The sequence below is a fragment of the Plectropomus leopardus genome, chromosome 3, assembly GCF_026936395.1.
Source record: "Plectropomus leopardus strain MGB_pleo_1.0 chromosome 3, ASM2693639v1, whole genome shotgun sequence".
Classification (NCBI taxonomy): domain Eukaryota; kingdom Metazoa; phylum Chordata; class Actinopteri; order Perciformes; family Serranidae; genus Plectropomus; species Plectropomus leopardus.
The window spans coordinates 26,881,884-26,908,940 of NC_142178.1; the positions used below are offsets into that span (position 1 = coordinate 26,881,884).

General features: G+C 37.3%; 3 protein-coding genes and 1 non-coding gene across 5 annotated transcripts; 1 reads left to right on the forward strand and 3 right to left on the reverse strand.

Annotated features, from left to right (window-relative positions):
- Window positions 1-2,391: 2,391 nt before the first annotated feature.
- Window positions 2,392-12,925, reverse strand: dnaja1 (DnaJ heat shock protein family (Hsp40) member A1). The gene is made up of 9 exons (XM_042485216.2): window positions 12,770-12,925; window positions 10,916-11,067; window positions 10,420-10,603; window positions 6,834-6,938; window positions 6,350-6,577; window positions 6,143-6,257; window positions 5,820-5,935; window positions 5,142-5,242; window positions 2,392-4,319 (listed from the first exon to the last, which is right to left on the reverse strand). The coding sequence occupies exons 2-9, from the start codon at window positions 11,045-11,047 to the stop codon at window positions 4,086-4,088; spliced, it is 1,215 nt and encodes a 404-aa protein (XP_042341150.1). The 5' UTR covers window positions 11,048-11,067; window positions 12,770-12,925; the 3' UTR covers window positions 2,392-4,085.
- Window positions 12,926-13,400: 475 nt separating this feature from the next.
- Window positions 13,401-18,095, forward strand: aptx (aprataxin). 2 transcript variants are annotated; one of them, XM_042485446.2, is made up of 7 exons: window positions 13,401-13,604; window positions 15,451-15,497; window positions 15,614-15,892; window positions 16,031-16,090; window positions 16,195-16,421; window positions 16,761-16,864; window positions 17,615-18,095. In XM_042485446.2, the coding sequence occupies exons 1-7, from the start codon at window positions 13,475-13,477 to the stop codon at window positions 17,767-17,769; spliced, it is 1,002 nt and encodes a 333-aa protein (XP_042341380.2). In that variant the 5' UTR covers window positions 13,401-13,474; the 3' UTR covers window positions 17,770-18,095. The 2 variants fall into 2 exon arrangements, with proteins under 2 accessions (XP_042341380.2, XP_042341381.2); XM_042485447.2 differs by lacking the exon at window positions 15,451-15,497 and having other exon boundaries at window positions 15,731-15,892.
- A 942-nt stretch (window positions 18,096-19,037) lies between these two features.
- trnai-aau (transfer RNA isoleucine (anticodon AAU)) lies at window positions 19,038-19,111 on the reverse strand. The gene has a single exon. It is a non-coding gene; the product is annotated as a tRNA-Ile (tRNA).
- Window positions 19,112-20,498: 1,387 nt separating this feature from the next.
- On the reverse strand, window positions 20,499-27,021 carry scpp1 (secretory calcium-binding phosphoprotein 1). Its single transcript, XM_042485809.2, has 10 exons — window positions 26,816-27,021; window positions 23,901-24,091; window positions 23,546-23,600; window positions 23,154-23,201; window positions 22,748-22,801; window positions 22,609-22,635; window positions 22,433-22,480; window positions 21,514-21,579; window positions 21,364-21,423; window positions 20,499-21,277 (listed from the first exon to the last, which is right to left on the reverse strand). Exons 3-10 carry the CDS (start codon window positions 23,597-23,599, stop codon window positions 20,777-20,779), a joined length of 858 nt encoding a protein of 285 aa, XP_042341743.1. The 5' UTR covers window position 23,600; window positions 23,901-24,091; window positions 26,816-27,021; the 3' UTR covers window positions 20,499-20,776.
- Window positions 27,022-27,057: the final 36 nt, after the last annotated feature.

Genomic DNA, 27,057 nt, shown 5'->3' on the forward strand with positions numbered 1-27,057 from the left:
GCTTTATAAACATTTGCAGCACTGTCTAGGTCCTCCGTACTGTAAACACACACACACACACACACACACACACACACACACACACACACACACACACACACACACACACACACACACACACACACACACACACACTTCCTCATGGATCCAACTTCACCAGTGCAGTTTGAATCCCCATTTTCATCTCTTCTGTCTTTATTAGACATGAAAATGCATGATGGTGAACTGTCGTGAAAATATTTATAAGAAAAGCCGCCTCTTGTTTGGGCCTAAACAAACAATATCAGGTATATGATTTGTCTGCTTTGGATTATGATGATACTTTTGTACCTCAGATGATTTGTTTTGTCCTCAGTGTTCCCTGCATGCTACCTCAGTACACTGTCTAATTGTGGCTCTACAATAATTTTAGTACTTAAAATATGCATGATGACTGATGATAAACCTCAATGGAGCTCCTGTGACTCATTCTGTAACCTGTGTGTATATGATAAATGTAATTAACATGGTCACATTGACTGTAATTGGTGTTCCTGTGCATCAGTATGCCTGCAAGAAACAGAGCTACTCGACCAGTGTTTATTATTTGCACTAAAGTATTTGGTACTTCCCGTCATCTGTCTCTGTACTACCATCCATATATCACTGTTGCAAAATAATGTCAAGTCATTACACTCTATTTTGTATATTTATTGTTGTATATAATATTGCCAGTCATGTTAAAATGGTTATAAATAAAAGTCAAAAATCTTTACAGTTTACAGTTTGTGTTTTGTTTTTTTCTTGACAAAAATTAGCTACTTGTCTGTACACTTGAAATCAATATTTTAACTTGAGGCAACACTGCAAAGGTGTTTACTTTAGAAATTATAAGTACTTCGAAATTTATGGCTGAAAGTGGATCACTTGTGTAGTCGTGACACGATGTCTCTACAAAAACTGCATTTATTTTAAAGTCATTGTCAGAACTTGCCATGTGCTTGTATTTTGTAGATCAGGCTGGGAATAATACTGACAGCATTCATCTTGAGTGATTGAGTCATAATTTGGTTTATGTCTCAGAAATTGTTTTTTCCAACCAACAGTCCAAAGCTCATATATTCAGTGTACTGACTGAGAAGACTGAACAAAAGAAGTTAATATTCCCATTTAAAGGCTGAAACCAGGGATAGTTTGACAGTTTTGCTGAAAAATTACCAAAATGAATAACCAAGTAGCATACAAAAAAACTGAGAAATCAAGTTATCATTTCAGCTATAGAGTAGATCAGCGTTTCCCGATCTCCTCGAGTACTTTTGTTCTGCATGTTTCAGATCTCTCTCTAATGCAACACAGCAGATTCAAATCATCAGCTCGTCATAAACTCCTGCGGCTGCTCGGTAACACGCTAATCATTTCATTCAGCTGTGCTGCAGCAGAGGGAGATCTAAAACATGCAGGGCATCATGTGGTACTCAAAGAGATGTTTGGGAAACACTGGTATAGATTACTCAAACCAAATGTTGGCCTTGTAAGTTTATGCAAACCATGAACATGTTACATTTGCACGTTTCATACCGTGTCAGTGTTTCCAGAGTGATGAGCTGACTTTGACATCAGGAGGCGGACATGATGGTGGATGTGGTGTTACCCAGGAGAGACACCCGCCGAGCTGCAGACCACTGTTTGAGACCAAAAACAACAAGATTTTCAGACACCAAACATTAAGGTTTTGTAAAGCAACCTGTCATGGTTTTTCCAGCGGGGATAATTAATTAAAAAGCAGCTGTTCTTTTACACACATCACTGCTTTTCCTGCCAGGGATGTTGCCCCAAAACCTTTACCTTAAGCCCAAAATATGATCTTTTCCCAGCTAAGTGTTTTTTTGTGCCAAAACCTGACCACGTTAAAAAAAAAAAAGTTCCAACATATTAACTGCATTCTGAAAAAAACATGCAAATGTAGCAAATTTGTGGTTCGCAGAAACGTACAATGCCAACAATTTTTCTGGTGATTGCTAGATTTTTTTGTCTAATGTCCTATTGCACAACTGACAGTTAGCAGAAGAAAAACATTTTAAGGCCATTGTTTTAGAATTGCAGTGTTTCTTAACCTTTAAGAAAAAGATTTACTCCAAATTAAGACAGGAGATGTTGCAGCTTCAAGCTTTTGTTTCCACTTTAAAACCATCATCAGGAGAAGGTAACACCAAAACCTTGAATTTACAAGAATGGCTTTTTTTTGAGTAACTATACTCATGAATATTTTAAATATCAGTGGATTGCCTGGTAACAAAAGTTAATATCGTTCATGCAAAGTAATACAACAATATAGAGAGACCATTAAACTGCATTTAATTAGAAAACACAAGCAAACGAGAAGACGATTGGTTCAAACACACATACAGTCAGTCAAGAACTTGACAACATTTATTTGAGTTGAGTCCCCCTGACATTATGAGTCCTCATTATTTTGCATCTGCTTTAAGAACAATTGTGAAACAATTAAAGAAATCTTCCTTCGAGTGAGCATAGTTGTGTTTTACAATAACCAAGGCAAAGTTATCACTAAAAAAAACATAAGAACAAATAACCTAAATTATCAAGTAGCTTCAAGTTCAGTTACGATAAGGCTTTCAAACAGGCAGACACTTCAATGAGGTATGACGTGTGCCAATTTTAGGTACCTCAATAACCTCCCGACCACCCATTTGGCATTTACAATTAAGACTAAAAATATATTTTAAAAAAAATTCTTGTGAGCAAAAATCCAACAAGTTTATTATGCCACTCTGATTAAAATTTGTAATTTAAATTCCAGATTTTAATTATTATTCTAATGATTTTAAAAATCACACACCCGAAACAATCTCAAAAACATTTAACCTTTAAAACAGTAACAACCTTGGCATTAATCACTCTTTTTTGTAAAACTTGTGTGCAACTTGGCACTTAATTAATTTCAAAGAGGGAAAACATTTTTCATCAAGGCCTGTTAAAAGAAGCAGACTTTAAAGTTTTCTGAATACCTTTCTGCCAAGTAAAAACCCCAAACCACAAACAATCAAGAACACAAAGTTATGTTGAAATACCAAGATAACCTGCTTTTGGGAAACCCCCCTGATCAGTTTTTTAAAATTAAGTGATTTCTTAATAATGTTTGAGCTCTTGTTTCTGAATACATTCCCTGCCATTATTATGCAGCCATATTTTACATCAAACTGTGATTTGACACACGAGATGTTCCCGTTTCCGAACAAGGTTTCCAAAACAAAAACAAATGCTCGGCCTCGTCACACACAACTGATTGCAGCTGAAAAATATTCAACTACACTTAAACATTAGTTTGAATAATCTACATTAGTGGCTTAAACCTTAACACTGTCATGCCTGAATTATGATCTCCTTTACTCCCAAATCACATCTTCTTGCCACATTTTTAAGATTGTTAAGAAATGTCTATAAAATAGCCCTTAAAAGGGTAAAACAGCAGAAATGTTACTACTCAAGTCTCAATGCACATCGCGTCCACCACCATCTGCAGATTGGGTCTTTACACGCATGCATGCACGCACACACACACACACACACACACACACACACACACACACACACACACACACAAACAAACACACGCACGCACACACACACACACACAGGTTGAACAAGTCATCAACAAGTGGTTCACAACAACTGATTTAGTAACTATAAAAAGGTTATTTTCATATTAATATTGGCATCCGTTTTATTGTAAATGCATAAAAGCAGGCAGTCTTTGTTCAGAAAATAGTTTTTCTGAAGCCTCTGTGATTCCCCTCGTCTCTAATCACAGTGTGACTGGAAAAAAAAAAAAGTTACATAAGGTCCCAGAGATGAAGAGGAATCCCACTCACCCAAATCCAAGTTTAACCCTGGAACTACATGATACTCTACTCCATCCAAAAAGTATTATAATGGAAAATCAAAGCTATGGGGACACTGATTCGATTTGAAAGAAAACATAGTTATGAGAATAATTAAATAAAAAGTGCACAAACTTCCAAAAAGGTGCTTTGTTTAAGAGATGAGGATTCGGGCTTCTGGAATAAGAACAGGCCAGTTGGTTTTTATGATGTCTGGCACTGAACGCCTCCGGTGCTGGCATAGTCGTCTTCATCCATGTAGTAGTACTGATGGTTGTGTCTTCTTCTGTTCTCAAAGTCACAGTCCTCCAGGTCGGCGTAGATGTAGAGGTCATCGTCCATACTGTCTGGCTGCTCTGCCTCGAGCTTTTCTGGGAGGTAGCGCTCCAGCATCTTTAGCTTGTCATTGGAAAGGAAGTTGGCTTGTGGGAATACCACCTTAAAAATTTTTTTAAAAAATGCATAAACAATTTGATTAAAACAACAATAGAACAGTTCAGCCTTTTCAGTTTAACCCTTTAAAACCTGAGCAAATTGATTTGATTTCTTTAAAAAACAATGAGCATCTTCACAAGACATGGTCCGAAAATTTGAAATTTCTTTATTTTATATATTTTATTTTATTAAAAATTCTACAAATATTTTAACAATTATTAATTGTTATAAATATAGTTTTCAGTGCATTTTCCTGTTGTTTTTTTTGGGATAAGTTTTTAATAATCCCTCCCTCTTTTTTTTTAAAACTCACTTTAGGTGATTTTCTTGTCATTTTTAACTTATTTCTCCTAAATTGCGGGACATTTCTTGCCCAGTTCGTCATTGCCTTTTTCCCCATGTTTTTGAAAGAAATCAAACCAATTTGCTCTAGTTTCAAAGGGTCCACCAGCTTGTGAAAAGCATCTAAAAGCAGACACAAGAACACTGATGATCCAGGTTTCAAGAGATTAATAGTGATGTTAAAATGTAAAAATTAGGTTTGTCCAGTTGCATCCCTTTTGAAAATGCCGTTTTCTTTGTTTGATGATTTTTAATTGTTGAAGTAAGACAAAGCATAACAGGAAAAATCTGACAGAACAGACATACACTAAGACAAGCGTCACATCACAAAGACTCAGACAGAGAATAAAGCATAGTTGTTTGTGTGTATGTGGCTGAAATGTTTTTTTATCTTTTACAGAAAGAAACGCATGTGTACAATAAAAATAAAAGAGATGAGTAAAGGGGGAACAGAGGACAACAAAATATGGAAAAACGTCTTACCGAGAAGTGAATAATAAGGCGTCCCTTCTCAAAAGGTCTGCGGTACATCGGCATCCCTTCATTCAAGACGCATTTTGTGTCTCCAGGCTTGATCAATTCCCCTGTGAGGAAAGATTTTTTTTTTAAAAAAAAGGTCACATTAGTCGTGCAAAACTGCCAACGCAAAAGCAATATTTTAAAGCCTCTAGTTGATTGAAATGTGAGGGAAAAAAGAGGCATGAGATGTATTCTGTCATTTCCCACCAGACTCTATTAAATGGTTAATTTTCCGGCACACCCGTTTTAACGCTTTAAAAGACCATCAACATAAAGAGTGTAATTCATACATCTGATCAACATCGATGGAGCAACAATAAAGTGAGTGTCTGTACAGTAAAGTGCAGTGTGAAGTGCACTCAGGAATCAGCAGCACTTATTCAGCTGCATTTCTGGAAAAAACAGCATTTCTGCTTGAGGGGCTGGTTGGTCTAACAGAAATCAGTCTACCACTGTACTTCTGTTAGACTAACCAGCCCCCCAAGCAATTATTAAAAACAAAAAAACCCCACTGAATTATGAAACAGTAAAACTGATGCTTTTTTCCTATAAAATACTGGTATTTTCCAAAGGAGGGAAAGCTTTGCCTTTAACTTGCTGTCATTAAAGACTTGTAGCTGTGCATTGAATCATTCGGTTCACCTGGATGTGAAGTGATGAGGAGAGTTCTGTTGTCCAGCGTCTGAACAGGCTTCTTAAAACCACACAAAGCTTCAACCAGCTGTAAGTCCATTGACATGATGAGGTCCTCTCCTTTCCTGATGACAGGAAAAAAAGTTGAGAAAAAAAAGGTTTTTTTTACTGGGGGGACTCTTATAAAAAGTAAAGTGTGGTACCATGTAGAGTAGCATGCCAACTACAAATACATGTAGTTTTAATTAAAAACAAATCTACTGAGAGGGTCAGCTTAATACATCTGCTAGTACACCAGAATCAAAATAGTCTGATAACAGAGAATAAATTACCTGGTGAAACATGTATGTTCTCGTTGGTCCAAAACAATGATGATATCACCTGGCTCAATCCCCGGCTCCTGGTCTCCTTCTCCATGGAAAACTATCTTCTGGCCGTCTCTCATTCCTGTGACCAGGTGATGTATGTACAACATATGTTTTACTAGTTGTCTTCAGTAAGTCACGGGTGCATTTAAATAAACTCTCCTTTACTCTCACCTTTGTCAATGTGGACCTCCAAAATCTTCTTCTGGCGCAGGATCTTTCGGCCTCCGCATGCTTTGCAGCGGTCCTTGTGGCTGATTCTCTGTCCTTGACCCTGGCAGCTGTGGCACACTGTGGACACTTGCTGGACCATACCTGGTATGAGTTGGTGCATGCGGACCTGCATGCCTGTGCCGTGGCAAGACATGCACATCTGTGCAGCTCCTTTCCGACTCCCACGACCTGCCAAGAAAATGAAACTGTCAGCACATAGGACAAGAAGACGAAGGCTATTTTTGCTTCAAGTTTTGCGTATTATATAAACTGTCGTGACCTGGTGAGCGAGGACTGGATTAAATTTACAAGACTGATGGGTTTTGTTATTGGACAAAGAGCCTTTTCATGGCCTGGCTGGGTCTGCGTGTGGCCTGCTTGGATTAGTTAACAAGTTCACCAACAAGAGCGCTTTAAAATGTAAGTCGCAGAGCAAAAGAAGTACCTTCACATCTCTCACAAATGGTATTCTTTTGGAGAGCCAGTTTTCTTGTAGCTCCATTATAAAGATCTTCCAGCGTCACTGTTATCTGATGAACTATGTTCTTCCCTGGGGAGAGACAAATCACAGATTTTAGCTCTACTGTTTCTTGGATTAAAGAAGTCAACTGATAAGATTTCATCAATGCATTTTTTTTATCAGTGTCAGTGCTATATAACACTCAATGCATGTTTTTTTTAAATCACTTTTTATTGCAACATAAACAAATAAACAGAAACAACCGATTGCTGATTACACTTGACTATTTAACCCAGCTTGCATACAACATGTATAAAGGAGCCAACAGTTCTGTGGGGGCAGAGTGAGCAGTCAGGGTCAGGTACCCATCTGATGTCTTATTCTTGGCATTAATGTATGCTCTATGGCAAATTTTCAGATGTATATCCTGAAGCTTTGGGTTTCTTGAGTCTTGTACCAATTAAGATATATCCCCATCCAAGGCTTTCCTTCCTGATTCATATATTTTGGGAAAATAAGCTTATCATAGATATATGACACTATCTGTCTTGGAGCATTCTGTATTCAACTTTAAATAGGACGGTCATTTAAATCTGACCAGAGAAGCCCATAGTCTTTACAGGCTGACCTTTATCTGAAGTAGAAAACGAAAAGTTTATCAACATTATATTGAGAGACAAGTTCTTGAAAACTGAGGACACTGTTAGCCCAATTAATATCTTGAAGTGTTGTAAAACTTTTATCTTCCCAAGTTTTATTAGTAAATGCTTTCCCTCCAGAAAGAGGACTGTTGTTTCATAATGGAGATGATTTGCACCTAATGTTTTTAAATTTTACAAATGTTTCTACTGCCCTAAAACACTTGTAGCACAATTTTAATTTACCATAATATAATGAACATTTTTTTGGTAGATAAACCTGTAAGGCAAAAGTCCTTTAACCTTACTGGTTTTATTAACTCTTGTTCTATATTTTACCAGGATGAAATTTGATCCTCCTCCATCCAGTAGCTGAGACTTCTTAATACAAATGCCCAGTGATATAGTTTAAAATTTGGACATGCCAATACCCCATCTACCTTCTGAATTGAAGGGCTGACTGCTTTTTATATGGTCATTTACCATCCCAAACATAGTGTCACACTAATGGGTCCAGTTTTTGCCAATATCCTGCTGGAGGTGCAGTGGGAGTATGAGCTGATAAAATTAATACGTGGTAAGATCATTTAGATGATGTCACATCTTGCGCTCAATAAACTGACATAAACTGATATAAACTTTCAACATCAGTTATCCAAAACAAACTACTGACTTCTAAGCATTTGGGTGTGCTGAATATCATCACAAAATGAAAAATATATTTTTCACTGACATATCTTTATCATGTTGTTCTTGTACTAACAAATTATCTGAGTTATTGTATCAGGAATTTAGTCAGCAATATTAAAAAACGAATGGGCCGCTTATTTAACTCATTATCAACATGCATTTAACGGCTTTCTAATGAAAGAATGAACAGAAAACTTCACATTGATGACGTGAACTTGTCCGTCCTTGTTAGTCTGTGCATTCAGGCTGGTTAAAGCTCTTACTGCAGATCTGTCTCCTCCTGAGTCCTGTCCAGGGTCTTTTCCCACACTTCCCTGCAGCAGAGATTTCAGAGATTCTTTTGCCTCCTCTCCTGAGTTCAATGACATCCTCGTGCCCTTGTTATTCACTCTCAAAATTGCCAGGTAGATAAGGAATGAGTCGATCCCCTTCCCTTGGAGCTCAGCACGGAGCTCCTTGTATTCCTGCCGTTCTTGCGTTGTTCCAGTGCTCGAGGCGGTGAAGAATTGCAGCTGGGTGCCGTCAGGAAGAGTAGGTTTAGTTTTCCTCTCGCCCTCAAGGATAGCCTGTCGGTTGGTAAGGCACAGCAGCCCAAAGATGGTTTGCAGTCTGGAGGTGTTGTTGGGAAAGATCTGCTGTGTTTATCGATTTTTGTCAGAGTGCTGTGGGAGCTCCTTAGCGATGGCCGCACATTGTTTCGCCCAGCTCTGTCCTCCAAGTGGTCGAGCTTTCCCCATAACTTTGCCATCTCTGTGACACAGGAGCTTGTATCTTTCTTGTTCGTGAGCCGGCTAACCTGAATGCTATCCATTTTGCTGAAGACAGTGCTACTTTTTTCTGCATGATTGTCAGCTTGTTCCTTTAATGACTGGAGAATATATTGCCATTCTCTTCGAGACCTTTTTCAAGCGAATCCTTTCGTTTCCGTTTGTTGCATATTCCATTTTTGTTGCCATTGTTTACTTGATTAGCATCACCATGTCCTCAGATGACTTGTTGGCTTGACACCATTTGCTAGAGTCTTTTTTGTTGAGCTTTGGTCTTTTTTGTAGCCATGTCTTTAGTCGGGTCTTTCTCCAAATCAAACTTGGGTCCCAATAAACACATGAAAAATGGATGGTTTGAGTCAGGTTCAGTGCCGTCCTGCAATATTTACCCATTCCTCACCAGAAGCCTAATATATCCTCTATTCATGTTTATAAAAAAAAACTATTTCTGCTAGAGATCCTGAATTAGACCCATCACGCAATTGTACAAGAAATGTGAGTGAGAAAAAATTGCGATGGAAGATGACACTGGGCTACACATAAAAAGCAGCTCGATGTTTAATTCTTGGTTTGAGGCTCAGAATAGTTTTTAGTCAAAGTGCACATTAGTCACAAATGAGATAATTGGTTGATGTACAACCAGTTAAGACTCATTCTCAAAAACATTTGTCACGTTTTCTTGACAGCTCTGTGTTTTGGCTGTGATGTGACTGAAGGAGGAATGAAGAGGACATTACAGCACAAGCAATTCTGGTTTTGTTCCCTTTTTGAAACAAACAGATGAAGAGAGAAAATGAAAATTGTCCGGTCGAAGTCGTGTATTGCAAAAAGCTTCAGGATATAGTATTCTTCAGTATTTCTAATATTGATATTTGAGTTTTTAAAATTAATTATGATCAGTCAATATGAATTTTCTTTTTCATAGCCCATAACATAAACATTTTGGATAAGATTAATTTAATTTGTTTTTTTTTTCTTTTCAAATAACTAATAAGTGCAGGACATTTTACAGTTGAAAAATAAATGTTTCACTGCTCTTTGGGTAGTAAAACAGCAGTTTTTGATATTTCTGTACTTTCTTGCCATTGTTTAGCTGACATATACCTAGATATAGATGGCTACAATAAGCTAATAATATGATTTACCTGTTGGGCTCTAGTAGAGCTGCAACAATTAGTCCATTAATTGATCAAAAGAAAATTAATTAGCAACTACTAACCACTAACCTCACTTCAGTAATTTGATGATTCCAAATGTGATTCCAAATGTGAGAGTTTGTTGCTTTTGTAGTTTGGATTGTTGCTTCAACAAAACAAGACACCGATTAATCGATAAAGAAAAAATCATTAGTTTCAGCCCTGTTGCTACTGTTCAATACTCCCCACTGTAGAATTTCAAAACTTTCACACCAGAAACAGACACTTAAACTTCACACATCACCTCAGCTCAGTGATTATTTCTTGAATATTCTCATACCCTTTCGCTCTCTGTGCATCCGGCTACCTCCTCCAAAAAACAAGTCAAAGATGTCCATGGGCGATGCAAAGCCCGCACCGCCACCAGTCCCTCCTTCCTTTATCGCCTTTTCACCTCCACGGTCATATACCTCTCTTTTCTTGGCATCTGACAAAACCTCATAAGCCTGTGAGATCTGCTTGAACTACAAAGCAACAGAAACAAAAAATACATACATTCTCTGTAAAGCATCAACAACATTTATAGCAATACAGAGCTACTTAAAAGGTTGAAATTCAACTCTTGTACCAAATCTACCAAGCCATCAAAAAACTGATTAAACAAAAACTATTCATACATACATTGTCTGGCCCATTACATTATTTCATTTTTTTAACATCTAAAATCCTGATAGGTTTTACTCTATATTTTAAGATTCCATTAAAAAAATTCTAAGCAAGTAAAATTACATAAATACCAATAAAATACAGCTGCAAATGCTTATGAGTTTACTTACCTTCTCTCCTTCTGTGGGATTTTTGTCAGGGTGATATTTCAAAGCTAGTTTGCGATAGGCTCTTTTCAGTTCGTCGGGAGTAGCATTAGGTTTGACACCCAATGTGTCATAGTAGCCTGTTTCCTTAACCATGTTTGTCTTTGATGGTTAACCTTGGAAAGGAAAGGTAAGACACAAGCAGTATTTCAATATTCAGTTCCAGATCAGTTCTTAAACAGCCTCAAAGCCTCAAAGCCTACCAAAATGGCTACCAGTACTTAGTCTCTGATCTAAGAAGAAATGACAGGTACATTTGTTCAACGGCTTGTTAATGCAAATATCTAATCAGCCAATCACATGGTATCTGTACACATGGTCAAGATGATCTGCTAAAGCTCAAATCGAGCATCAGAATGGGGAAAAAATCAGAATCAGAAATACTTAACTGATCCCCGGGGAGAAATTGTGATTAATTACAGTCACTCTCATGCCAGCATAGAGAATTATTGCAAGTAGAAATAATTACCAGTACAAGTAAACAAAAATAGAAAATAGAAATAGAGTAAGAGTAAAAAAAAAAAATAAGCACAGTATATAAATATTTAAAATAAAGTATGTGCGGTATGCTGAGTATGTAAGTGTGTAAAAATAAAAATGTAGGAAATACTATCACTATTAACACTAATATGTGAATATTTAAATTATACTATGGATTATGTGCTGAGTATGTTAAGTGTATAAACTAAAAAAATGTACCAGAGTATTGCTGTTGACCTTGTTCATCCCGTTTTGATTTGTCTATGTTAGTTTATCTTTTAATCTATCTTTTAATTCTCTTATTCTGTCTTGATTGTGTTTTATTCTATTATTGGTATCATTATTTCTGTGTTTACTGCTAATATTCTTTGAACTGTATTTACTCTTATTGGTAAGGATTGTTTCTATTTATGCTTTGTAATCGTTTCTATTTTGTTTAATTCTACTTTAAATTTTGTCTGGTCTTAAGTTGGCATTATCGTTTGGCTTTTATAGTTTTATTGCCTCTGCAAAAAAACCCTTCATGCTTCTACTTTGCCTCTTTGTCAAAGCACATTGTAAATTCTGTTTTTAAAGGTGCTATATAAATAAAGTTATTATTATCATCAATAATGACCACAGTGTACCCATCTTCTGGTGGCTACTTCCAGCACGATAACACGCCATGTCACATAGCTCAAAACATCACATACTGGTTTCTTGAACATGACAACGAGTTCACTAAAATCAAAGGTCCTCCAGTCTCCAGATCTTAAAACAATAAGATCACTTTTGGGATGTGGTGACCCGGGAGATTCACATCATGGATGTGCAGGCGACAAGTCTTCAGCAGCTGCCTGATACTCATGTCAACATGGACCAAAATCTCGGACGAATATTTCCGGCAGCGTCTTGAATATGTGCCAAGTATAATTAAGGCGGTTCTAAGGGCAAAAATATGTAGCAAGGTGTAGCTAATAAAGTGGCCAGTGAGTGTATAACGTAATGTTAGCTCACTTTTACACGTCATGCTTGTTTTGGTTACATGTATTGGAATTTTTGGAAGAAAGGGGATATCAACGACGATTTATGAGACCACATGTTGGTTGTTACGACTTATAATTATTACTAATAAATGAGCAACAACCTGTTATCCACCTCAAGATACAACCGTGGCGTGTTTCTTATCCATCAGGCCCCCTACGTACTTAAGCTAGCGATTACTCAACGTTAGCCCAGCCAATAATACGGCGGCTAACGCTAATGCTAGCTGTTCGCAGTTTTTCTCACGACGGACTAACGAAGGTAGAGTGACACAGGTGTAAACAAAACGTGTAGTTACAGTTATTATTTACCAACCTTGAATGAAGACAGTAGTTTGAATCCGGAGCACAGCTCAGTTCACAGAGACGCTTCCAGAAGCTTCTCCTTTCTTCTTCTTCTTTGGTTTTAATGGCCGCTGACATCCATAGAGTCGCATTACCGCCACCTACTGGATTAACCCTAAAGTCTCCACCTACTTTTTTATTAATAATAATAATAATAATATAATAATTATAATAACACCTTCCTATCCCAGTCCCTCTCTGTTATATGTGTTTTTTTCCGAGTTTTTTTCTAGAAGACATGTCTCGACCATAGACTGTATATAAACACATTCATCCTAAGGCCTCGACACAAAATCTGATTCAAATTTAATTTTATCGAATTAAAACAAATAAGGTGTATATGTCTTGGTTTAAATCTCCCTCGTACAATTTAACGTTATATGTACTGTTGTTTTTGTCACTGTTTTGTTTGATTTGTTTTCTCTCTCTCTTTATGTATTTGAAATTGTTTCAGATAATTTACTAAAAGTATCATTTTTTCAGTGTTCATTATACGCCTGTATAATGCACTGTGTTCTTTTTTTTTTTTTTTTAAATAAAAAATAAGAAAATAAAAAATAAAATAAATCTGATTTAGTGACGTCTATTCTCTGCGACGTGACGAGTCACCAAAACAAAGCGTGCGCTTCAACAGTTAACTCTGTTAAAAAAAGATAGCCACATAAATGATGATAAAATGCCAATTTGCTGGCTTATCAGCGAGGAGGGCAATCATAAACCAATTCGACTGCCTCACCTACACTCAGTTGTCCTGGGTCGAGGTCCAGAGACGACTATTAAAGACAAAAAATGCTCGCGGCAGCAAGGTAATATAACGACACATTTCAGTTTAGATTAGCATTTAGCTGACGAGATCAAAACGAGAAAAGATGAGACAATGCCACGAAAGTCTATTAAAAATGCCATCCAGTTAAGTGTTATGAGACAAGATTGAATTCTAAAGTAACGTTAACCGATCTAGTAATTATCATACAAACCGTGTAGCCTGTGAGACGATTATCAACAGTGAACATTAAAGAAAATCTCATTTTTATGTAAATTAGATGCAGCCTGATTGACTGTTACAGCCTGGTTAAAGCCAGAAATCTGTGCCATATTGCACTTGTTTAGTATTTTACACATACCTTAGATGTAGCAGCACGGCACACTGAACAAAAATATAATATATAATAAACGCAATTTTTGTTTTCATTTTTCACGAGTTGAACTGAAATATTTAACACTTTCACATGCAAACTTAATATTTATTTCTCTCTATTCTGTTAAAATCCGTTTTAGTGAGCACTTGCCCTTTGCCATGATAATCCTTTATAAAGACACTGATTAAACAGCTTGAGTTACACAGCTGTGTTACTCAAGGTAACAACCAAGGGCCACTCTAAAACGTGCAGTTTTGTCACACAGCACAGTGCCAGATGTTTTTAGGTAGCTTGCTATTGGCATGCTGACTGCATGAATTAAATGTTCATTTTGAATTTGAAGTTATTTAATAGGGACAATACAATTTAACATACCTCCAATACAGAGTATGAAACTGTTTCACAAAGAGTTTAAAGCTATTTCTGCTTTTCAACTCTTATCCTTAGTTGTGCTCATACAGACCTCCCATTTTAACATCACATGTTAAAATGGGAGGCACAGTATTATACATATACCACAAAACACAAACTACATTACAGATACCACATCACAACTTATATGACAATACACACATTCAAATACACATGCTAAAATACACACACCACAAAACACCAATTCACTTACAGTAATACCGTTTGGACATTTTCAGCACACTTAGCTAAGCGTGTGTACAGCTCTGGTTTGCTTTTTGCTGTACATCCAACCTTCCTCGCAATCCATAGATGCAACAGTTGTTTTGCACACCAAAGAAATACTGCGCATACTGGAAAAAAATGTCTCAGGAAAGTTAGTCTGAATGCTTATCATCAGCAAAGGTCTTGACCTGAGAGTAGTTCATTGTTAACCGACTTGAAAGGACAACTGCTCACCTTTGATAGCGTCTGACACTGTGTTCTTTTCACACATGTAATCCTGTGTGACCAAAACATGTATATCTGGAGCCCAGCCATGTGAAGCCTAAAGTGTCTTTTTTCAACTTGTGAAAAATGGGAGCGACAACAAAGTGTTGCATTTCTGTTGCACAATGTTTTGATTTCATTCCCACAAAAAACATTTTGGTAGAAGTTGGCAGGATTTATTTTTGATAAAACTTAGTATGGGTTTTTTTCTATACTTATCAGTACAATACACTGGATGGTTTCCATGATTTCCAAAATCTAAAGAGAAACCATTTTACCCTGTTCCTTTTTACATTTATTGTGTAGTTAACAGTTTTCTGGATTTTAGCATCTACTGTTTTTAAGGAATTCAATCATTACATTGAAACTATTGAATCCTGTATGTGCAAAAATGCAATCATACCTTATCTGTCTGCAACAGTTATGATATAAATTGGTCTAAATGACTACGTCCCCTCATCGCTTATTTTATTGTGTACAGTGTCTAATTAATTGTCATAGACTATTTTGTTTCATACTGTATGTGTTCATTTTTCATTTTATTTAAGTTAGACTCTGTCAAAGATTAAAAAGCAATCTTCAATCTGTGCAAATGTCATCCCCTCTCAACCAGTTGAATTGAAAGCAGAATGCAACAAAGGTTATGTCAAAGTTAAACAGGTAAGAAACATAAGGAACATTGATTTCATTAGAGTGAAGCTTTTATGAAGCAACTGTTGTGCTAAGTTTTGATAAATTTACCACTTTGTCTCTCTTCTTCTGCCTTTACTCCAAAGCTGGGCTCAAACCCGACCTCCATAGACTCTGTGGTGGTGGGTAAGGACAGTGAGGTCAAAATGAAGCCTGGACAGCAGCTTCATATTGTCAATCAGCTCTACCCATACACTATACAGTTCAAGGAGGATCTCACTGGGGCTCACGGTGGCACCAAAAGACCGCGAGAGTCGTCCTCAGAGGACAAAGCGAGCCGCAGAGAGGCCCCGAGTGTGAAAGTAGCCAAACAGGCAGAGAAGGTTTCTGTGTCAGAAAGCCACAGAGAAGGCACAAAAACCAGTGTAAGTGAAAAAAGTGTGTGTGCATGTATTTAAAATTTGTTTTATGATGTCCACCTTTTTTTTATTTGTATGGATTTTTTTTATAGAGCTTGTCCAAGTGTGTGTTACAAAAAAATAGCTGCCTTAAATTCATTTCAGGAAAGTTTTGGACATTGGAGCCAAGGTCTGAAGACCTCAATGCAAGACCCGAAGATGCAGGTAGCTTTTTCTTAAAAAAAAAAAAAAAAAAATTAAATTTGTGATGTGGACTGATCTGAAACTCAGCAGTCAACGTTGAAAAAATGCTGTTGTTTTTTCTCCAGGTTTACAAGGATGATAAAGTAGTGGTAATCAAAGATAAATACCCCAAAGCTCGCTATCACTGGCTGGTCCTCCCCTGGCAGAGCATTTCCAGCCTGAAGGCGTTACGTGACGAACACTGCGACCTGGTGAAACACATGCAGCAAGTTGCTGACCAGATGATTCAGCAGTGCCCGCATGCTAGCTCGCTGCAATTCCGCACAGGGTACCATGCTATCCCCAGTATGAGGTCAGTGATGACGGTTTGAATTGTGCGATATCACTGGAAAATCATATTTTGTGTTTCAGCCTGTGTTGTATCATTTGTTTTATACAGAAATCATGGGCCTTTCATTGATGGTGTACATATAAGTTAGTCACCCAAATACATCAGTCTAAACGTTTTTTAAAATGGTATTCAAAAATGTATATAATTCATTTGTACAGTCCTTTTTAAATGCAAAAAATACTGTGGTACATATAATGCAAATTCCACCATCCACCCCAAAACTCATGAGGGAAGAGGTTAGCACATATCTAATGTAGATGCTTCAAAATTAACATATTTTGTCTATATTCTCTTTTACAGTCATGTGCACCTGCATGTGATCAGCCAAGACTTTGACTCTCCTTGTTTAAAGAACAAAAAACACTGGAACTCATTCACAACTGACTATTTCATGGATTCTCATGGTGAGAGCAAATTCCTTATTGCTTTTATTTTATGTCGGTGGTTATGACCTGGCTCAATTATATATGTGTATATATAATATAAAGAACTAAAGCAACATAATGATAATAATAATGATAAAGAAGCCAATGAAGGGAGGCAAAAATTGGGGTGATGTGGGACTGATGACTGTTTTTTGTTTACAGCCTTGCCATAGCATTTTGTACCATTTAGAGTTGAGCTATGGAAGACTGTAATACGAGTAAAGAGTGAGTTGAAATAGTCGAAACGGGAAAATTAAAGTACGCACACAGTATTGATTAGATTTTTGCAATATTTCTTAACTGGAAGAAACAGGTCTGAATAAGTTTTTAATATGAGATTCAAGGTCCAGATGTTGCTCAAACAGGAGATTTTCTGAGACAATCTATATGTTGCTAGCGAGGGGGGAAATATATTGACTCACCTCTTAGTTTAGGACCTCAGCTTTGTCTATAACCGAACCAAAGACAGGCAGTGAGATGTAGCAGCAAACTGCTGGTTCATCCAGAGATGGAGCTACCAGCTGCACATGGGAAAAAGTAACGTGAACGCTCCCAGGTGTTCCCAGTTGCCTTAATGAGCACCTGCATGCAAAGAGAGAGCGCAGAGACAAGTCAAATAACAGGACAGAGATTACACCTGGGCTGTCACAGTGTTTTACAGCAAGAGTTGTTAACTTGAAGTACCAGAGTAATACATTGTGTCTAATACTGCAAATATGTTATCTGCAGATGTCATTCAGATGCTTGAAACAGATGGAAGAGTCACTGTCAAAGAAGGAACCAGCGAGTTGTTGAAACTACCTCTCCGCTGCCACGTGTGTCGCAGAGAGCTCCCCACCATACCAGCTCTGAAGGAACACCTCAAGTCTCACTTTCCCAGCTAAGAAAGTGACCTCAGAGGGGATACATGTGTCAGATGTTTATATCACAGGATTGTACTGTGATGGGCAATATACTTGCATGTAAATTTTGATTTATAGTTTTGTTAAATTTGTTTCAATGAAAAAAAGAGACCAGAACATAATGTCCAACTGTAGCTTTAGCTGCGTTTCAACATTTCAGTAGGTTAAGATGTGTGTCACTTATTTTGGACTTCATCTTTTGTTTCTCTCTTAATTTCTGGACTCAGACATCAGAAAACTGCATCTATTGTTCCCACATTTTCAAAGATGTTTAATATGCTGTATTAAAAGTTTTCTAAGAACTGGCAGCTGGATTTATTTGATTTAAAATTGTAGCATGTCTTCTATGATAGTACAACACCCACAAATAATTATATTTATTAAATATTTTGGTATGGAATGATTAAAGGAGATGTCAAAATAATGGTATAATATTTGTGTTGCAGCTGTCTATTTGAGAAGCTCTGTCCTGGAGCTGGACTACTGCAAAAAAACACTAATTTGTTTCAAATGAAGCTTTAAAACCAACTGTTAACATGTCTAAAAGGAGTTGCAGCTGATAACTGCAAAACTTATGTAATTAGTTAGATACATGACTTAGCATAATGTCAGCATGAAACGATTATTATCACTGAGTGAAAAGCTTTGGAGATTATCCATATAAACAATAGTCTGGTAGCATGTGGTGAAATTTGGGGGTCTAAGGTCAAGCTCTGAATTTTTAGGACATTTCGAAGAGTTGAAGCAATAGTTCACCGTGATATTATTACAACAGTTTTTATATAATGACTGAAGCTAGCAGAGTCGACAACTGCTAAAGCTTGACAGCTTGAATATGTTTAGAGTAATAGAATGAGGACATGATTAGCCCCTGTACACCTATAGTCCACCCACACACATTATTACTTCTTGTGGCTGATTAGACCTCTGTGGACTGTGTGTGTGCTCACAGACAGTGCTGACACTGATGACATTATGTAATTCCCAGCATTGTTGTACTTAATTATGCACTGAACAGACGTCCAAAGTTAGCTAAAACAGTGAGAGTTTTCAGGGCTGCTAATAACACCGCAGCATGAATTACTGACTTTGTCGCCATCTAGTGTACGTTTTTATACAGACATGGATATACATAGAAAATAACTCCGGCGTCTGAGTTTTGACATCGTGATTCTGCGTTTAAAGTAAACGATATGTTAACAGATCAGGCTAATATTATTGCTTATAAACATAAAGGGCAAAAAGCCTCTTGGCCCGTACGGGGATCGAACCCGCGACCTTGGCGTTATTAGCACCACGCTCTAACCAACTGAGCTAACCGGCCATAAATGACGTGTTGAAAATTAAGCTTTTAATCCTATGAGGAATGGTACTTGAACCTGTATTTTTGTTTTGTAAAAATTTTATTTCGAAACATCACTGTCCAGCTTAGTCAACACTGACGTCCAACTAACATTGACTCAAACCTTTCAGCATTTAAGCCTCAATAATAGGAGCCTATTTAAGGTTATATAGCTTTATTAGCTAGCAATAATGTAACATTTGCATTTGGTGGTACGTTAGCATAAAGCAGGCTAAGTTAACTCACCCCTGTGGTGGAAAAAAATGCTTCTCGGATCATAGCGTTAATTAAGTGAAAGTATTAACACGACAGTGCAAGTAAAAGCCCATTTTTCTTACCACAGACGTATTTTCAGTCAAAAATGTGCCCAAAGTATCATAGATTAACTTAAACTGGCCACATTCAAAGATACAGCCTACATAGACATTATAACGCTGCAGACTCACAGCTATTTGAACTAATATAAGATACCTAGATTTACCTTTTCTATGGTAAATCTTATTTTAGAGGCTGATCATATGTTTTACATAAAAAAATGTTAACCTGCAAAGCTATTGGTTTTAAATACATTCAGTGAACTAGGCCTAAATGTAGCCCTAATTAAACCAGTATCGTTAATTTAACATTTATATTTTGCAGTAGTCTACATGCAGTTCATATTTCACATTCCCATTTGCATCATGATTCCAGTAGTTAAATTACTTCTTATTTTCCATTTGTATGTCATTAAATATGAAAACTGCAAAAAATCTTGGTCCATAAAACAAAAGTTTTTTTTTTTGTTTTTACCCATGCTTCTGCTCAGTAATTGAACCCTCTATGTCCACAATTATGCATTAATAGCCTATTGATTATAGCTATTCATTACAAAATCCTCAAATAAGTTGATGCATGCCGTTTTAGAAGTTACCTTAATTTCTTTTCTTTTTTGTTAAATGTATGTCTAGTAAACAAGTGTGTACTTTTTACATTAATCTCAATTGTCATTTTTTTGCTGGCATGTGATTTATTTTGCATTCGATTTTGTTGAAATTTTGGCTCACATTTATGTTACCAATCTGATAACTTTTTACAAATTAGTTTGAACTACTTTTTCTAAGTAGCTTAATTAACCAAACTAGATTCCCCCCTAGGGTTATTTTCTGTAGTCCATCATCTTCCAATGTGAAAAAGTTGGTAGCTTGCAAAGCCTTGCTTACTAAGTAACCCCAGCAACACTATATTTCACTCTAAAATGTAGCTGAGAGATTGGAAATACTCAAAACTTACAGCACAGTAGGCCACAGTACTTAAATGTACATATGATACTTTCCACAACTGACCATGTCTCAAAGGTTATATAAAAAAAACACGCAACTGCCCAATACCATATGATTATATCATGTTTATTATTATCAATACAAAGTAATGCTTAGGCTACACCAATGTCACAACAATAATCACACACACACACACACACACACACACACACACACACACACACACACACAAATGAGTGAACTGACTGCAGGTAACACTACAATGCCAAAATCAACATTCAGAAGCGATGGGCTAGAGAAAATATATCATCCTGAAGTCTTCAGGCAGGTCGCTTAATGGTGTTGTAGTTCATAGTGGGGAAACACAGAGCTGCACTTGTGCTCGTCATCATCTCCTTAGACTTAACTCCCTTTCATCGTCATCTGGCACCATCAGATTGTCCACTGAGTGATGAGCGTCGTCTCCTATATCCTGGAAGAAATACTCCTCACTTTCACAGCTCTGGGTTCCATTCACACAGTCTGGGGTTTTGATTTGTTCCAGCTCGGTGCTGTCACTGGCATTGCTGTCCTCCGCGCTCTTGCTGGCATCACTGCTGTCACTGGTGTCATTGGTCTCGTTGCTTTCACTGCTGTTGCTCTCACTGCTCTCACTGGTGGGCACAGCAGTAACTTCACTGGTGTCTGAGCTGTCGCTGGTGGTGTCGCTGCTGTCAGTGGGATTCACCACCAGCTGTAGGTTTGTGTCGCTCCCCTGTTTAAATGCGGTGCTGATGGAGGTGAGAGCTGGCTGTTTCTCCATCAGCTCATCTGACTGACCCTTGACCTCTGTACTGCTGCTGTTGTCCTCTGCACTCAGCTCTTTGATGACGCTTGCAAACACTTGAACCTGATGCAGAGAATATCATCATGTTACTCAACTTTATTCTGAAACTGGACAAAGTTTAAACCAAATGTGCAAAGTGTTTACTGCACCTTTCGTACGTTCTCCTCGCTGGTCATAGTATCATCTCTGGTTTCAGCCATAGAGTCAGACTGTGGAAATACAAGGAATAATATGAGTTAAGTGGAGACCAGAGGGATGCTGCGCCATGTTAACAGCTTGCATATAAATATAAATCTTACCCCATCATCCTCATCTGACTGACTGTTACTCTCTTCTGAAGTCTCCTCTGAAGTCTCCTCTGAAGTCTATACACATTAAGTATATATATATAACTTAAGTCCTTTTTTTGCAATTATTTTTATTCTTAATGTCAGATATTTACTAGCACTACTCATACTATCACAACTACAACTCTTAAAGGGACAGTTCACCCCAAATAAAAAACACACATCTTTCCTTTAATCCATAGTGCTATGTATCAATCTAGATCATTTTGGTGTGGGTTGCCAAGTGTGTGTGAGATATCGGCCATAGAAATGCCTGCCTTCTCTTGAATATAGTTGGACTAGATGGAACTTGGCTTGTGGTGCTCAAAGTACAAATAATAAAATAAAATTAAAAAAAAATTTAAAACTAAACAGCAATGTTTCTTTCAAGAAACCATGACCCAGTTACTCAGGATAATCCACAGACCTTGTTGTGAGCTGTTTCACATAGGAACTATTTTCTTTTTACTGAACTACACCCACCAACTGTATCACCGCACAGAAGGAATAGTGCATTTAATCATATACAAGAAGCTTGTGCTCAAGATGCGAGACGTAAACACTGATGGCATTCCTCTCATCTGAGTTGTAACATCAGCCAGCTCTATTGTAGTGGGAAAGGTAGTGGTAGACACACGCTTACTTACAGCGTGGTGATACAGTTGGCGGATGTAGTTCTCTACAATCAATATCTCCAACAGTCTGTAACTCTCACCAAAACAGTCAAGATTGACTAACAGCACTACAGTTAAGAGGAAAAATATGCATGTTTATTTTGTGGTGAACCGTTCCTTTAAAACATGATGATTTTAAGGTCATGACCACAATAATAATATCCTTAATAATGTTCACTAATGACATTAAAGTTAAAAAGAGTGATGATATAACCCACCTTGTCCTCTGATGTTGTCTCTAAAGATTCGGACTCTGAGCTTGTACTCTGAAAAGACACACATTTGATATTGTGAATTCAGACATATTTACAGAACACTGTTAGATTAATTGGATCAAAATGACTTGATTTTTCTTATTGAGTTATGTAGAAGATAGAAAATCAGACAGACTTACTTGATTTGAGATACTCTCTTCAGAGCTCTGCAACCGAAAAAGGAACACGTTATGAAATTCAGCAATCAAAAACATGCAAAAAGTCGTCTGCATCAGAAAATAATTATCTTCTCTTTACTAGATTGACTGTAATCATTACCTGAATCTCTGAGGTGTTATTTTCGGCTGATTGTGAAACAGACAAACTTTCAGTCTGGAAAAGAAAAACAAAGCAAGCACAAACCACAGTATGTTTAATTACAGCTTATAACTGCAACACCAACAATCATCACATCTAAGCTATTGCTGCATAACTGGGTCCAGACGTGCTGTACAGTAAACAATTGTGTCTGAAATGGGAATTGTCTTGAGGTCTGAAGAATCTTCAAGTAACCGCACCTATTGTTAGACTTTCTGCTGACTATGTTTGTGGAGCACAACCTGCCTGCAGTTACATGATTAATGTGCAAAGAGTGTTGAGTTCATGCGCTGCAACACCAGGAGTCAAATGAGATACAGCTTTAGCTTTTAGCTTTAAGGGAGGACTGGATTCAGATTGCACTCACCGAGTTTGAGTCAAGCTCATTTGATTCTGAAACAGCGTTGAATGAAATCTGTCGAGAAGGAAGCACAGGTCATATTTTACATTATTGTGGTTCTAGTGTTGCATAAAATCAATCTGAATCCATCTGAAGTGATTAAAACCATCTTACATGCTTCTTAAAGTACTAAGCCTTCCTGCTTTGCTTACATACAGTGGAAATTCTTACAGCGGGAAGCAATGCTCACATTTACACTTACACTGTTGTGATAGCAATGGAGGAGTCACTATTAAAAAATTTTAAATTCATCTATAGCATCAAGCAGACATTGTAGAAATGTGGCTAAATGTGTATCAAATTGCAAAAATGCTTACATTAAAAAGTCTTGTGTTTTATTTTCAGTTTTTCATACTTACTGGATTGGCAAGAACTGCTCCAACGAGGCAAAACATTATTATGGTGCCCTTCATTCTGTAACAGATATACAGTTTGTGATTAATATCATAGCTGACTTGATTCAATTCAATTTAAAATGCTTTGCCCTTTAAGAGAAATTTGACATAAACTGGTTTGCAAACATAAAAACACAAAAACCTATGAATCAATTTTAAAAAATCCAAAATATGTTGGCATAAAGAGCAACTCTCTTTAACTGCTAAACATGTCAAAAACATGTTGAAGTAACATTAACAACTTAAAGGCTCTTACAAGCAAAGTTTGGAATCATGCAAGAGAAAATATAATTCATAAAGTCCATACACGATCAATTACCTTTTTGTTTGTTCGTCTCAGAGCTGGTGTGAGAAACGCTTTCAGCGGTCCTTGTCCAGTGAATGTAGCAGAAAACAGGAGATCCCAGTGCTCTGAGCCACGTATGGATGCTGGTGGTTGAGGCAGTGAAAGCACGATGTGTGGATACGATGTGCTGTAGGAACCTCCAAGAACCACCGTATATAAGCAACCTGAAGTGAAACGATTGCATCACTTCCTTCCGGACGTCTCTCGACTGTCGACACGCGAAGGTGTATCTGTTTCCGGAGAGCAAGCTCAAGACAAACACATGCACGCTGGCACAGTGATGATTACACCATACACACCACAAATACACACATAAACTCACACAGAGTTGGATTCATTCAGTCTCTTCAGGTCCTCCGCCCCCTCACAAGTCCTCAGTGAAATATAGTTTAGCGTACTAAACCATAGGGTTTGTGGCCTGTTGGGAAAACACGCTCACCCACTCAGAGAGGAAAGGAGGGACAGACGGGGTCATGCTTCTTTCCGGTGGATCCAACTGGATGTTTTTCTCTTTACTAACTAGTCAACCATTTGTGTGATTATTTTTCATATATTTGTACATATTTTGGTGTTGTGTAATTATTATATACAAGAAGCAGGTGAGAGGCAGCGCCTTGTAAGGTAGATTCAAAACACCTCAAAATAAAAAAATAGAGAATTTCTTATAAGGAAGCTCAAACTTGTGACAATTTCACACATAATTTCAGTCATACGTGAACATACTTAATTTAAAAAACAAATAAACCACATTTTGTGATCTGAAATCTCAGAACCCACTGACCATTGTCTGATGATGATAGAGCGTCTGGGGATGAGTGCCAATATTTCAGGCTGATTTGGTGTAGCCAGCAGATATGTGGGCCAAGACTTTTTCTTTTGTGCATCAGTCCTTTCAGATAATCACTATAAACCAGCCCAGTGGCCAAAAGAAAATGTTGCCTTTTTACATGTCTGCAAATTTGTTACAGTTACGTTTCTATGTAGCATATCGACAATTCTAAAGTGATATAGTATATTTGAGCTGATTTCGTAACTACGAGGACGAAAGACTGCTGCCAAGCTGCAGACCAGTGTGGAAGATCAACAAACAACAGCACAGGGCGTTTTTTGGCGAACAATTCCACCTGTGTTTGTAGCACAGAATCCAGGTGTTTTAAGCAGCATATCGCTCTCTTTCCCAGTGGCGTTTGAGCCACCAAAACTGGTGTTTTTCAGGACCTGTCCCTGCTTTTTTAGCAGCTTTTGTACCACCAAACCTAACCCAGTGATATTTGTGCCTAAAACTAATCACACCCTCACCACAGTGTTGTTAAGAATTGTTAAATTTCAAACGAATGCAGAAATTAACAATACAAACTTTTTTTTCTGCTGATTTGGTTGCTCCAGACAGATATCTGTATGAGATTTCAGATACATTTAAAATAAAAAAAAGCCCATATGAAGCTAAGTCAGTGTCTGACAACGCGTTCCACCTCTACGCATGGACGGTTTGCGTGGCGTTCTAACATGATTGGTCAGTACTTCTCAGCCTACAAACGTATTTCAACCGGAAACCAGAACACTTCCGACACCAAAATCTTCTCCCTTCTTCTACATTTTCAGCATCCATATGGAAAGATTATATAAGCTGTTATCCCCTGTGTACATGATGTTATTGGAAACAGGACTTGTTTTTGGAAATAGGGCATGTACAGTAGGAAGCCTAAATACAGACGTCTGTGTTTCCTCCCTGAGGCTCATAATTGTTTCCTGGATATCCATGTATGGTCAGGCCTAAAATAAGATTACAGAATTCCTTGTTTAACCTCACTTTGGATTTTAACCGTGCAAAAGAAACATGTAATTAGACTGGATGTTCTGCAGTCTGGAGCTGTTTGCCAAAAACCACAGCTACCAGTGAGAGAGGGAGAGACGATTGATGCTTGTTGTGGCACACAGACATGCAGTCAGCAGTGTCTGTCCCTAAGTTACATAAGCTTTTATGATATATCGACCCTTTTAGCCAGGCATCTGATGCATCGAGGTTATCAATATTCATAATGTGACAGATATTCACAGCAGGACGGACTAGTAATAGAGCAGTGGTAATTTATCCTTGATGGTACACATTATGATGCCAGTTGGTAAAAAAAATAGATAAAGTAAACAGAATTTAAAGACATTTTCAAAATATGTACATTGTGGTGTACACTTTTGGTCACATTACCTCAAAGCAACAGTGTACAATGATGGTAAGAACTGAGAAAAAAGGGGGTAATGTTAAAATCTTAATACAAATATATACACACATGAATGGAAACTATTCAGAATTATTAAACTTATCAAGGTTAATTTGCAGAGATCAAAATAAATGTATTTATTATATTTTATAAACCTAAATACAGAATACCAAAAAGTGTCATGGTGGGATTCCATAATGGTACGATGTTTCAAGATCAATATTTGCATTTTGGTAATTTTCTGATATAAATTTTAAAATTAAGCACATTCAAAATGAAGAATTAAACTGCAGTAATCTATTATCATGAGTCTTTTCCTTTTTTCAATTTAAAATTTTAAAATTAAAAATTTAAAAAATTTAAAATGACAGAAAAAAATGTTCTTAGATATTTTTTTGGAGAGGCTTAATGGGGCTCAACCATGCCAGGAAAGCCCCAAAAAAGGGACTCAACATGGCCTCCAGATAGTCATGGTACAATATATACAATGCCGCTGGTTTTGCAATATTGGAAAATAATTGAGGCTGTGTTGTCTGAGTGCAAACAGTAAATAATGGGTATGTTACAAAATAATGGTGACAAATATTTGTCATGTTGTTAATCGTCATATCTGTCATCATATCAACATACTGACGCTTGTTATATTCTGTGGCAGAAGTTCAGTCTTACCCCTTTTCCACCAACATGAACCTGGTTCCGTTCTGGTTCCCGCACTTGTCATATTCTACAGGTTGCAAAAAGAAGATGGAAAAGGCAACAATTGAAAGGGAAATGAGAAACAAAGGAGCGTGCATTAATAGTTAGTTCACACTGGTTTTGGGGGTAAAAGCAAATATCTCATGACAAAAAAAATGCAACTACTGTTCAGCACTGTTGTGCATTGTGCAATGCCATCCGCTGATGACACGTCC